At 45.8% G+C, this 13720-nt stretch overlaps 1 protein-coding gene across 1 annotated transcript in view; it reads left to right on the forward strand.

Annotated features, from left to right (window-relative positions):
- The window catches only part of TESPA1 (thymocyte expressed, positive selection associated 1), a 106662-nt gene that overhangs the window by 41539 nt on the left and 51403 nt on the right, over positions 1–13720 (forward strand). The window contains exons 2-4 of the mRNA XM_030195470.1: positions 764–964; positions 5704–5746; positions 8297–8346. Of these exons, the coding sequence (XP_030051330.1) occupies positions 766–964; positions 5704–5746; positions 8297–8346 (292 nt within the window). The 5' untranslated portion in view covers positions 764–765. The remainder of the gene's footprint in view (positions 1–763; positions 965–5703; positions 5747–8296; positions 8347–13720) is intronic.

Raw genomic sequence — 13720 nt, forward strand, 5'->3', positions numbered from 1 at the left:
CCCTGCCAGGGACACATTAAATGTGACTGCAATATAAGAGACTTCTGAAAGGGGAGGGGGGTGTAACTTCAGCTACTTTGATAGTATTGCTGGCTTTGGTTATTGATCATGACTGATTAGTACGCATGTATTTTAGATGTTATGATGTGATGTTCTTGAATTGTCATATCTGGATTTATCTGATGTGATTAGGAAGAAGAGGAAACCAATTTTGTTCCACAGACCTGGAGGGTTTCAGCTAAATGTGTTGTCAAATACCAGTTTGTTAAACATGTCCTTTTTGAGCCCATTTGGTTGTCAGCTGCTTCTCTTGGTGTGCCTTCAGATAGAGAGTCGTGTAGCTCATGTAGAAGTCCTTTTACTAAGGCACGCTAGTGCACTCTAGCGATTAGACAACCATTATATTCTTATGGATGTCTTATCATTTAGCGCGTGCTAAATCTGTTAGCACGCCTTAATAAAAGGACCCCATAAATTGTTATTCCTGAGCTCTAGGTACCGATGAATACTCTTTTTCTTTCCTTTTCTTTCTTTTTTTTTTCTTTGCTGAAAAATGTCCTGATCTTTTCTTTCTTGTATTCTCCCACAATGGTAGACTTGAGACACATTTTTTTTTTATTACCTCTTATTTTCTGTTGACTTGTTCAACATTGTACCAACTTGTCTTTTCTGTACGAGATAATTCTTGATAAGGAATTGTAAAATTGAATTAATAAAGAGAATGAGATGTGCTGGTTCACAGACTTCTGTTTTCTTCTTGTAGGTATGTTCTCTTGCTCTGATCTCATCAGAACCATGGAAAGCCCACCTGTCTTGAGCTCCTTTTCCTGGCAGAGGCGCAGGGCTTGGGCACAGCGTACCAGACACTGGCACACCACAGTGGATGAGGCAGATGCCACTGCCAAAGCCATGCAAGACACCTTAGAAACACCACAGCAGCAACAGGATGAAGCCTTCCTAGATGGTGAGGATAATTTGGTGCTGTGCCCCCAAAATACTGAAAATAATCCCAAAAGGAATGCTTACATTTGTTGTTATGTGACCATTGGTGTGATGTAACTTAAATTAATTTAATTTTAAAATGTATATTCCACCTTTATAGTCTGACCGGCTGTCCAAAATAAATTAAAAGTTTAAAACATAAATACTTGAATTTTAACAGTCAATATAATAATAGAACGGACAAACATCCCATCAGAAGAACATAAGAATAGCCATACTACGGTCCATCTACCCCAGTATCCTGCTTCCAGCAGTGGCCAATCCAGTTATAGTTTATTTGCTAAACTGCCCTAGCTGCCAGGGCAGCACAGAGTGGTGTACAAAGCTAATGATATAAAGATAGGGAAAGGAACTTCAAAATAATGATAGTATAGTAACACATTCGCACTGAAAGACAGTGAGACATACACAAGAAATGATGAAGGTAACTCGACCGAACTGGAATCAATCCCTGGCAGACCCCACTCTCCAAAAGCTTGTCTGAATAGCCAAGTTTTCACATTTGCTTTAAAATTTTTGAGGGACAGGTCACTATGGCGATTATTCCATACGGGGTGGGGGTGGGGGGGGGAAGAAAACCCTGTGTCTGGTTGTTTCAAGTTGAGCAGATTTAGGACTTAGTAGCACCAGGTGGTGGTCATTTAAAGAGTGAAGGACCCTTGTAGGTGAGTAGGGGTAATCAGGGGCACCCAACCTGAGAGCTTTGAATGTTAACATGGCAACTTTATAGGTGATCCGATACTCCATGGGAACCCAATAGTGTTTTTGAAGCAGGGAGGACGTACGATTAAAGAGGCGGGCATGGCATAGCAGTTTAACAGAGGTGTTCAGTAAGGTTTGAAGCCCTTTGAGGGTAGAGCAAGGTAAGCCTGCATAGATGATGATGCGTGAAAGGTGTCATGATTGCAAAAGTGGCGAATGTTCAGTAGCTGTCGAAGAATGAAAAAGCAGAGCTTGGATAGGTGTGAGATATGTGGTAAGAATGAGACATGGAGGGGCATAATCGAACGGCACCTGCCAAATCAATGGCCGGCTATCTTCGGGGCTGGCTCCGCAAAGGGGCGGAGCAAACCATATTTCCAAATACTGAGGAGTGGCCTAGTGGTTAGGGTGGTGGACTTTGGTCCTGGGGAACTGAGGAACTGAGTTCGATTCCCACTTCAGGCACAGGCAGCTCCTTGTGACTCTGGGCAAGTCACTTAACCCTCCATTGCCCCATGTAAGCCGCATTAAGCCTGCCATGAGTGGGAAAGCACGGGGTACAAATGTAACAAAAATAAAAAAATAAAATAAATTGATCGCTGGGTTTAGAGCAGGATTGCCGGGTTTACATGAGATGGCCAGCTTCGTTTTCCAGCCATAATGGAAACCGGGCCCGGCCATCTCAAACCCGGCGAAATGCAAGCCATTTGGTCATGGGAGGAGCCAGCATTTCTAGTGCAATGGTCCCCCTGACATGCCAGGACACCAACCGGGCACCCTAGGGGGCACTTCTAAATATTTTTTTAAAAACCAAAAATAGGTGCCAGGAGTATAGCTCCCTTACCTTGTGTGCTGAGCCCCCCAAAACCCACTCGCCACAACTCTACACCATTACCATAGCCCTAAGGGGTGAAGGGGGGTACCTAGATGTGGGTACAGTGGGTTTTGGGGGATTTTGAAGGGCTCAATATTTATCACCACAACTGTAACAGGTAAGGGGAGGTGGGCCTGGGTCCACCTGCCTGAAGTACACTGCACCCACTAAATACTGCTCCAGGGACCTGCATACTGCTGTCAAGGAGCTGGGTATGACATTTCAGGCTAGCAAAAAAATGTTTTATTTTATTTTTTGGGGGGGTGGGAGGGGGTTAGTGACCACTGGGGGAGTAAGGAGAGGTGATCCCCGCTTCCCTCCGGTGGTCATCTGGTCAATTGGGGCACTTTTTTGAGACTTGGTCCTAAAAATAAATGGACCAAGTCCAGCCGGCGAAATGCTCGTTCGAGCCGGCCACTTTTTTTCCATTATAAGGCGAAGCCGGCAATCTCGTACCCACGCCCCCACCAATATCGATTTGGCCGGGATCAGGAGATCGCCGGTGATCTCCCAATTTGTTTCAGAAGATCGCCAGTGATCACTTTCGAAAATGAGCTAGGTAGGAGTTGAGAATTACCCCCAAATAGAGGAATTGTGAGACTGGGGAAATCATAGAGCCAAAACGAGAGATAGGAGAGACTGGAGGTGTTATGGAACCAGGGAACCAGCAAGCAACTGTCTTATCTGAATTGAGGGCTGGCTGGTGTTCAAAAAGCCACACAGCAATAGAGTCCAAAGAGGAATGAAGCAGTGGCATAGCCACAGGTGGGCTTGGGTGGGCCAAGGCCCACCCATTTATGGCTCAGGCCCACCCAAAAGTAGCACATGTTTAGTGGTAACTGGTGGGAATCCCAAGCTCCACCAGCTGAATTTTTCCCCCTGATGGTAACAAAAACGCTACTCTCCACGACACTGGCACCTGCGCATGCTCAGTTTTCAGTGCATTCCTGCTGCCAAGGTGGAAAGAAGAGTTTTCCCACCAGCTGAGATTTTTTTTTTTTTTTGGAGGGGGAGAGAACACTTGGTGCCCACCCAATTCTTTCCTAGGCCCACCCAAAATCTGTTGTCTGGCTTCGCCCCTGGACTGAAGAGGAGAAACAGAGAAAGAGATGTGTCATTTGGGTGAAGGAGAAGAAAATCATCAGCATAGAAGTAAGCAGAAATTCCGAATGATTGAATAAGCACAGCAAGGGGGCTTAAGTACAGATTGAAAAAAAGAGGGGGAAGAATTAACCCCTGAGATACTCCATAGTAGATATCCTTGTCCTGAGAGGTAGAAGTGGGGCTAACAACCTGGAATGAAGGATGAAACAGAAAAGAGGTGAACCAGGAAAGCATACCACCAGAAATACCTAACAAAAAGCCAGGTGAGAAAGCAGAAGGGAATGGTTAAGGAGTTTGAAAGCAGCAGATAGTTCAAGGAGAACTGCCAAAACTGGTTTATGTTGATTGTGATAAGAGTGAAGTTCACTCAAGAGAGCTGTCAGAACTGTTTCTGTATTCTAATTTGACCTGAACCCGGACTGACCGGGATGTAGAGCAAGAATCTTTTCTGAAAAGTCAGAGAGCTGCAGGACAGTAGACTACTTTTTCAAGGACTTTGGACATAAAAGAGAGATTAAAGACAGGATGATAATAACTAGCAATTGAAGGATCCAGTCACAAGTACATGGCGGAACCCTAAATAGTCCAAAAGAATATAGGGGAAATAGAAATATTCCACAATAGTATCGTCAAAACAGAACTAGGGAGTATTGCAACCGGGCATCCAAAACTAAATAATACATATATTCCTTCATTGATTACTACATTTGCTCTACAAAAAGAAATTACTTTTGTAGCAATGGGCATCGGGAGGTTCAACTATTTTCAGCGCTGTGACTTTCTACGTCAGTTAAGTACTGGGATAGCTGTTAGTAGAAGTTGTTTTTAATAAAGTATAATAAAGTTCTTTTGTATAAAATAATGAAGGTTAGTGTCAGAGGCAGATGATTAAGAAACTCAAAAGTGCTGCAGATCTGGAATGGCTGTGCGGAATCCTAAATAGTAGCAACAATATTCCATGCTACCAATCCCAGGGATAAGCAATGGTTTCTCCCATGTCTATCTGATAGCAACCTATTGACTATTCCTCCAGGAACTTGTCCAAACCTTTTTTAAACCCAGATATGCTGACCATTGTAACCACATCCTCCAGCAATGAGTTCCAGAGCGCCAATTTAGTTTACTCTTCCCATCACTTCCCTTTTGGCCCTAAAATAATGCCCTTATACTCGCTCTCTTGCCTGTAGCTTGAAACAATCTTGTTTTATATCAGCCCACCAAACTACAGCAAATTCACTGCAACATTCAATCCTACTGGCAACTTATTCCACAAATCAAGGGCCATCCCTGTGAACCTCCTAGTCTTAGATTGTTTAAATCTCCACTCTTTTGCCACTGAAATCGACAAATTGTAAGCTGATGAAACTCCATTGTCAAGATAGCTTTTAGGGATCACAGTTGCCTCCTGACCATGTATTTTTTGCCATATTCTGTTCAGTGACTTTTTGCAATATTAGGTGAAATCACAAATCGTTCACCAGTGCAGAACTTCCCAAACCTCTCCTGATAACCTCAACCACATGTCAGATTTTCAGAATGTCCATTGGGTATTTAGCATATGCAGATTTCTCTCATACATATTCATTGTGCATATCCTGATACCCAAGGGGCTATTGGGTTCCCAGGACAGGTTTGGGAAGTCCTGCATTAATTTGTTTTTAAATGACTTGTATTAATGTCTCTTATTGTGCACTATAGAAAGGCAGAAAGTTCAAAGTCAATCAGTGTATTGGTTTTTTAAAGTACTGATATGCTCAAACGTCATGTCATTCAGATATGTTTCAGACTGATCTGAATAAAAGCACATTTTTTAAAAGTTTGTTCTAAATTGCAGAGGAACGGATTCTGAAAGCCCAAGTAAATTCAGATCAGACATTCGCAGGTCTGAATCCAAATGTGGACACAGTCAGAAGAGGTTTCCCCAACATCAGTCATATACTTTCCATGTTCTAATAGCTTAGTTTTCAAGATCTTACAAGATCCACTTGTGATACTTTCATTAACTTTTCTGTTTTAAATAGGAAATTCTACAAACAAGATCTATAATTGGCTGCAGGACTGTAGGTAAGTCCTTCTGGATCCAGAGCATGGGCATAATTTCTTTGGGCCCAATTTAAACTTGACAGGTAGGCCTCCACCTGCATTCGCACTATCAGATTACAAAATCATGAATTCTCTCCCCAAAGTCAGTTTCTCTTGTAAATTCCCAGTCAATAAATAAAACAGCAAGGTGCCTTAACCATTCATGTTCCATAGTAGAATTCCCACAGTTTTAGATGAACTTGATGAAATGTCTCTGTTTTTGCTTCAGTTACCGGCAATGCACAAAATATCTGCAGGGTATATACATAATTTATGTACATTAGCTATGAACTGCTTTGATGCCTCTGGACTAAGGGTGGTATAGCAAATAGGTGAATAAACTAAACTAAACTAAATGTCACCATTTATGAAAAACTAGGTGGTTTCTTAACCTACCCCTTTAAAGCTAACATAATACCTAGCCATTTTCACACACACACACACAGAACACTAACCACAAACTAAAAATAGAAATATGTGAACGGAAATTAAACAAACTTCAAGAAGTCAGACTACATTCAATGCAACACCAGAGAAACAGCGAAGTATGCCCCGTGTTCTGTACAAACTATATACCGTAGATAGCAGATGTAAATTTCAAAAACTAAAAAATGGGGACAATATCAGGCTCATTTTCGAAAGAGAAGGACGCCCATCTTTCAACACAAATTGGAAGATGGGCATGCTTCTCCCAGGGTCGTCCAAATCGGTATAATCAAAATCCGATTTTGGACGTCCCCAACTGCTTTCCGTCGCAGGGATGGCCAAAGTTCAAGGGGGTGTATTGGAGGCATAGCAAAGGTGTAGCGAAGGCGGGACTTGAGTGTGCGTAACACACGGACGTCCTCGACCCATAATGGAAAAAAAAGGGCGTCCCTGACGAGCACTTGGACAACTTTACCTGCTCCAAGGCACAAGGCACAAAAAGGTGGCCAAAATGACCAGATGACCACCGGAAAGAATTGGGGATGACCTCCGCTTACTCCCCCAGTGGTCACTAACCCCCTCCCACCCTCAAAAAACATCTTTAAAAATATTTTTTACCAGCCTCTATTTTAGCCTCGGATGTCATATTCAGGTCTATGACAGCAGTATGCAGGTCCCTGGAGTAGTTTTAGTGGGTGCAGTGCACTTCAGACAGGCGGACCCAGGCCTTCCCCCCCCCCCCCCCCACCTGTTACTTTTGTGGAGGAAACAGCAAGCCTTCCAAAACCCACCAGAAACCCACTGTACCCACATCTAGGTGCCCCCCCTTCACCCATAAGGGCTATGTTAGTAGTGTACAGTTGTGGGTAGTGGGTTTTAGGAGGGTTTGGGGGGCACAGCAGACAAGGTAAGGGAGCTAAGTTCCTGGGAGCATTTTATGAAGTCCTCTGCAGTGCCCCCTAGGGTGATCGGTTGGTGTCCTGGCATGTCAGGGGGACCAGTACACTAAAAATGCTGGCTCCTCCCACGACCAAAGGACTTGCATTTGGTTGTTTCTGAGATAGGCGTCCTTGGTTTTGATTATCGCCGAAAATCAGAAATGACCAAGTCTAGGGACGACCATCTCTAAGGACGACCACAATTTCAAGATTTGGGTGTCCCTGACCGTATTATCGAAACGAAAGATGGACGTCCATCTTGTTTCTATAATACGGGTTTCCTCGCCCCTCTATCTTGACGTTTTGCGAGGATGTCCTCAACAAAACTTGGGCGTTCCTTTCGATTATGCCCCTCTTTGTCTTCTTGCAGCAAAGATATCACTTGAACTCAGCAAATGCTTTTAAATGGTTGCAACTTCAACATTGCTTCGCTGGAGTTGATTTTAATCAAATCACTAGAGGAACCATCTCTATATACTCCTGCTAGGTCATTGATTAATAATGGTCATGTGGCCTCAGCCTTTAAAAGCTTATTTTATCTACAGTATTGCCAAATAACTCATCTCTTCGTTCAGTATAGGAAGCAGATGTTGGTCATGTCTTAGCTGCAAAAGCCTGGAATTCCTTTTGGTTACATACAATGAGACCATTAGCCTCAGTGTCATAATATCAATCACTCTATTTTTTATATCAGAGAACTACTTGGACCCCAAGGGCCATTTAAACCTTTAGGAATAATGGTGTTCCATAGAAAAATCAATTTCTGCTCTTGATAAACATTTGTTAGCCTTACAAAGAGGTCTTCTGTACTCCACAAATATTGGTTTTCTTGTATGTAATTTCATTTGTGACAGGCTAATAGTACCCACCATTGTTTTTCATTACAGCCATAAGAAATATGCAGTGCATCGGCAACTAGCCTTACGACCTGTTTCTTGTAGGCTTGGTTTGTTATAGAAGGTGGGCTGCTGTGTTTGGGATTGGTTTCCTGCTTAGATAAAGACTGATCTATAAATTAGAGTAGGCTGCACCACTTACAATCATAAATGTTTATGACTCAGACAAAGGCTGTTGTGGAATTCAGATTACAATGCCCTATCATGAGAGGCAGGTGGGATACTATTGTGTAGGCTTCTCTGTTTCTTTACCTCTATGTCCTGATTTTCAGATTATTCTCAGAGATGTTGCCAGAGGAGTCATGCATTCCAGGTACCAGTGGTAAGTCAACAGTATTCTGCTTTAGTTACAAGGCAGCTGAAAGTTAGAACAGCGCCTGGAGTTCCTTGACATAGTTTGCATTCTCCTATATTATGATATGAATTGAGAGGTTAGATGTGTAAGCAGTGCTGTAGATGACTTTAACCATGTCTTATGTAACTCATGTTCCAAACTGTACTTCAAAAAGAAAACACTGGAGCAAAGGGTGACAAAATGACTTCCAGCCTGGAAGGAGATACTTGGAAGTTCTCCTCCCAAGCTGGAAGTCATTTTGCCACCCTCTGCTCCTGTGTTGTTTCTCTTTGACATCTCATGGAGTGTGTGTGTCCTGCTTCTGCTTTCTTACGCCATACTCTACTACAAACATTCTTAACCCAATTCTCGGGGCACTCCTAGTCCCATCAGATCTTTGGAGGCTAATTGTTTAAATCAGGGCTGTGGAGTTGGTACACCAAACCTTTGACTCCAACTCCTCTATTTTTCAGGATATCCACAATGAATATTCATGCGTTAGATTTGCATGCACTTGAGGCAGTGTCCTGAAAACCTAATGGGACTAGGTGTGCCCTGAGGACTGGGATCGGAATGGCTGCAAGTCTACTTGGATATATGGACACCATTGGATGCTGTGGGGCCATCATGCACCCATGGAGCTCCCAGACAGGCTTTAGGGACTATAAGGTTCTGCATAGGTACCTGGTATAAGAAGCTTGGGGTAGCTAAGCCTTCCTGAAATTGAGGTTGACAGACAGGAGCAGAAGCTGGATCATTCGCCACTGACCGTTTAGGCTGCAAACAGGGCTGACATCAGGACAGTGACCGAAGCAGGACATTGGTATAAATATGTACATGTAATCTATGAAGCACATTGTGTAATGGAATGTAAGCAACTAGGTTCTGTGCTGGAACTCGACAGGGGCTAAAAAGGGGGGCAGGTGATGGCTGGGATGAGTTACTGGACATGGATGGGAGGGGAGGATAGGGGGCAAAGGAGAAATCGCTGGACATAGATGCAGAGCTGCCAAGGGGTCCCGATTTTTGAGAGAGAGATTTTAGTACACGCCCCATCCACGCCCACTCTGTCGGCACCACCCACCCTGACTTGGCTCCGCCCACTCTACCTTGTGTCACTTTGAATTTCTTTTGATGTAGGCATGGGAAAAAAAAAGATTTTAAGTGCTCCCAGGTTTCAACCCAATTCATGTTTAATTATGGGATATAAATTATATAAATAAGTAAATAAATAAATAGAAACTCTGAATGTTGAACACCTGATTCTCATAACATGATGTCTGTTTTAGAGGCCATTTACCTTGAGAAAAAAAATCTCTCCACCAATATAACAGTGCTAGGGTGTCCCTATAACCAGCTTCTCCAAATGATACACTGATTACACTTTCTAACAAATTACTACTCTACCTATGAAAAGTTATTCTCTTATTATACTTCCTCTGAGTACATCTGTATACTGCACAAGCCAGCAATTTTTGAAAATATAAGTGAGATAAATAAAAAAAATGCTACCAACAATATAAAAATGACAACCATGGATGCAGCAGCTCAGAGGTTACAATTTTGCTTACTTTGTTGAAGGAGAAACGGAGACCAATTGGCTTCAGCTTTTCATCCAATCCCTACGGTCTCCCTCTACCACGATGCAGCCTGTGCTCTGTGCAGCAGCCAGCCAACCACGTCCATGACAAAAAAAAAAGCAAACGCGGGGCCGCAGCAGCCTTCTGGCATGTGCTGTCGGCTCTGCTGGTCAGGGCCGTGCCGATGCGGTAAGCGAGGTAAGCGCCGCAGGGGGGCGCCCACCTCTGGAGGGCGCCGCCGCAGGTGCTTACCCTCGCCCCGGCGCCCCAGCCCAATCGTGGACTTTGGACGTCCCTGCTGCCCTCACAAGCGTAGCGCTTTTGCGAGGCAGCTCGGGCTCTCCCTCCCTCCTTCCTTCCTTCCTTGGTTCCCGCTCTGGCTCCCCGATCAGCAGCCCCCCCCCCCCCGCGTGTTTTAACCTTTACGCGATGTCAATCAATGAAGAACGCACACCAGACTCGTTTCCAGCTTCTCTCTTCACACAGTGTCCCGCCTTCAGCGTCAGCGATGATGCATTTCCTGTTCCCGCGAGGGCGGGACACTGTGTGAAGAGAGAAGCTGGAAACGAGTCTGGTGGTGTGCGTTCTTCATTGATTGACATCGCGTAAAGGTTAAAACACGCGGGGGGGGGGGGGCTGCTGATCGGGGAGCCAGAGCGGGAACCAAGGAAGGAAGGAGGGAGAGCCAGAGCTGCCTCGCAAAAACGCTGCATCCTGCCACATATAGGGGGGAGGGCAGGGGAGAGGAGAATTGTTGGCCATGTATGGATGCAGGGCAGGGAGAGAGAAGAAATCACTGGACAGGAGGGGAGAGGGCAGAGCAGGGGAGAGAATTGCTGACAGGCATGGATGGGAGGGCATGGATGGGAGGGCAGAGAGGCATGGATGGGAGGGCAGCAGCAGGGCCCAGGGAGAGGACAAATTGCTGGAAGGGGAGGGGAGAGAGGAGGATTGCTAGCTATGGATGCAGCAGGGAAGGGCAGAGAGAGACAAGGATGGACATGGGGGCCCAGGGAGAGGACAATTTGCTGGAAATGGAGGGGAGGGGAGAGAGGAGGATTGCTGGCTATGGATGGAGGAGGGAAGGGCAGAGAGGGACAAGGATGGACATGGGGGCCCAGGGAGAGGACAAATTGCTGGAAATGGAGGGGAGGAGGATTGCTGGCTATGGATGGAGGAGGAGGGAAGGGCAGAGAGGGACAAGGATGGACATGGGGGCCCAGGGAGAGGACAAATTGCTGGAAATGGAGGGGAGGGGAGAGAGGAGGATTGCTGGCTATGGATGGAGGAGGGAAGGGCAGAGAGGGACAAGGATGGACATGGGGGCCCAGGGAGAGGACAAATTGCTGGAAATGGAGGGGAGGGGAGAGAGGAGGATTGCTGGCTATGGATGGAGGAGAGAAGGGCAGAGAGGGACAAGGATGGACATGGGTCCCAGGGAGAGGACAAATTGCTGGCAATGGAGGGGAGGAGAATTGCTGGCTATGGATGGAGGAGGAGGGAAGGGCAGAGAGGGACAAGGATGGACATGGGGGCCCAGGGAGAGGACAAATTGCTGGAAATGGAGGGGAGGAGAATTGCTGGCTATGGATGGAGGAGGAGGGAAGGGCAGAGAGGGACAAGGATGGACATGGGGGCCCAGGGAGAGGACAAATTGCTGGAAATGGAGGGGAGGAGGATTGCTGGCTATGGATGGAGGAGGAGGGAAGCGCAGAGAGGGACAAGGATGGACATGGGGGCCCAGGGAGAGGACAAATTGCTGGAAATGGAGGGGAGGGGAGAGAGGAGGATTGCTGGCTATGGATGGAGGAGGGAAGGGCAGAGAGGAACAAGAATGGACATGGATGGGAGGGCAGGACCCAGGGAGAGAGAAGAAATTGCTGGAAATGGATATAGAGCAAGAAATGAAGAAGAAAGGAGGAAAGTAAAGAAATAAATGGAAAGGAAGCCCTGGAAATGGAGTTAAGAGGACAGATAGCAGCAGACTCAGATACTGGGCCAGCATGATCGGAAAAAGAAAGTCACCAGACAACAAAGGTAAAAAAAAATCATTTTATTTTCATTTTCCACTTTGAGAATTTACATCTGCTATCTTATTTTGCAATGTATAGCAATTTGTTTCTAAGAATATTGCTGACAGTTCCTGTCAGTGTGGCAAGTGGTGAGCGATCATTTTCACCGGGGGGGGGGGGGGGGCGCCAACTGATAGTCTGCAGGGGGGCGCCAGAGACCCTAGGCACGGCCCTGCTGCTGGTCCTCTGCCCCCGCTGACAACAACTTTGAGTTCTGGGGGCAGAGGACCGACAAAACTGACATCACATGCCTGAAGGCAGTGCTATGGCTCCACGCGTTTGCTTTTTGTTTTGTTTTTCCACCGCTGCTGCATTGGGAGAAGCAGCAGTGGCAGCAGCGGCCAATGACATCTCAGTGGGAGACTTCACCGCTTTGGCGGGAGGGCGGGAGATCACCCGCCAAAGCGGGAGTCTCCCACTGAATGCGGGAGACTTGGCAAGTCTGTAGATGGGAGGGGAGAGCAGAGGAGAATCGCTGGACATGGTTGGGAGGGGAGGATAGAGGCAAAGGAGAATCACTGGACATAGATGGGAGGGGATGGCAGAGGAGAATCGCTGGACATGGATGGGAGGAGAGGGCAGGGGAGCGAGCAGAGTTGCTGGACATGAATGGATGGAAGGAAGGGCAGGAGAAATGCTGGACATGGAGGATAGGGAAGACAGGAAGGAGATGCACATGGATGGAGGGGAGAGAGGAGAAATGCTGGACATGGATGGAGTGGGGCAGGGAAGGAAAGATAGAGGAAGGACATGCACATGGTTGGAGGGGAAGGGAGAGAGGAGAAATACTGGACATGGATGGAGGGGAGGGAAGACAGAGGAAGTAGGTGCACATGGATGGAGTGGAGGGGGAGAAGAGAAATGCTGGACATGGATGGAGGGCAGGGAAGACAGAGGAGGAGATGCACATGATTTTGGGGAGAGACGAGAAATTCTCGACATGGATGGAGGGGAGAGAATTGAAATGCTGGATATGGATGGAGGAGGGAAGAGAGAGGAAGTGAGATGAACATGGATGGAGAGGAGGAGAGAGGAGAAATGCTGGACATGGATAGGGGGGAGAGGAAAAATGCTGGACATGGATGGAAAGAGGAAGGAGATGCATACTGACGAGATGAGGGAAAGGGAAAAGAGGAGAAAAACTGCACATGGATGGATAAAATAGGCAAAAGCTGGATCCACTCTATACCTCCTCCAGTCAAGTCCATGGAGGACCCATATTTTACTTATGGATGTAGGGCAAGAAATGAAGAAGAAAGGAGGAAAGTAAAGAAATGGAAAAGAAGCCCTGGAAACGGAATTAAGGGAACAGATAGAGAGCAGCAGAATCAGAGACTGGGACCAACATAATCAGAAAAACAATGTCACCAGACAACAAAGGTAGAAAAAATCATTTTATTTTCATTTTAGTGTTTGGAAGATGTCCAATTTGAGAATTTATATCTGCTGTCTTATTTTGCACTGGGTATACTGGAACTGTAACAGCTTATAGAAATTATTTATAATGAAAAAAAATCACAAGTTATTTTTTTCTCCTATACTGGTATACTATTTTCAATGATAATGCTTATATGTGCCACGGCTGGTATAAGGGGTGTGACTACGGTGGGTGTGGCTACCATAGGGGAGGAGTCATAGATGGTGACCCCACCCATAATGAGTACTGGTACCTTTTTTCCTACAAAAAAAACACTGTGAGCACTTAACCGA

This window comes from Microcaecilia unicolor, chromosome 3 (assembly GCF_901765095.1).
Source record: "Microcaecilia unicolor chromosome 3, aMicUni1.1, whole genome shotgun sequence".
NCBI classification, from domain to species: domain Eukaryota; kingdom Metazoa; phylum Chordata; class Amphibia; order Gymnophiona; family Siphonopidae; genus Microcaecilia; species Microcaecilia unicolor.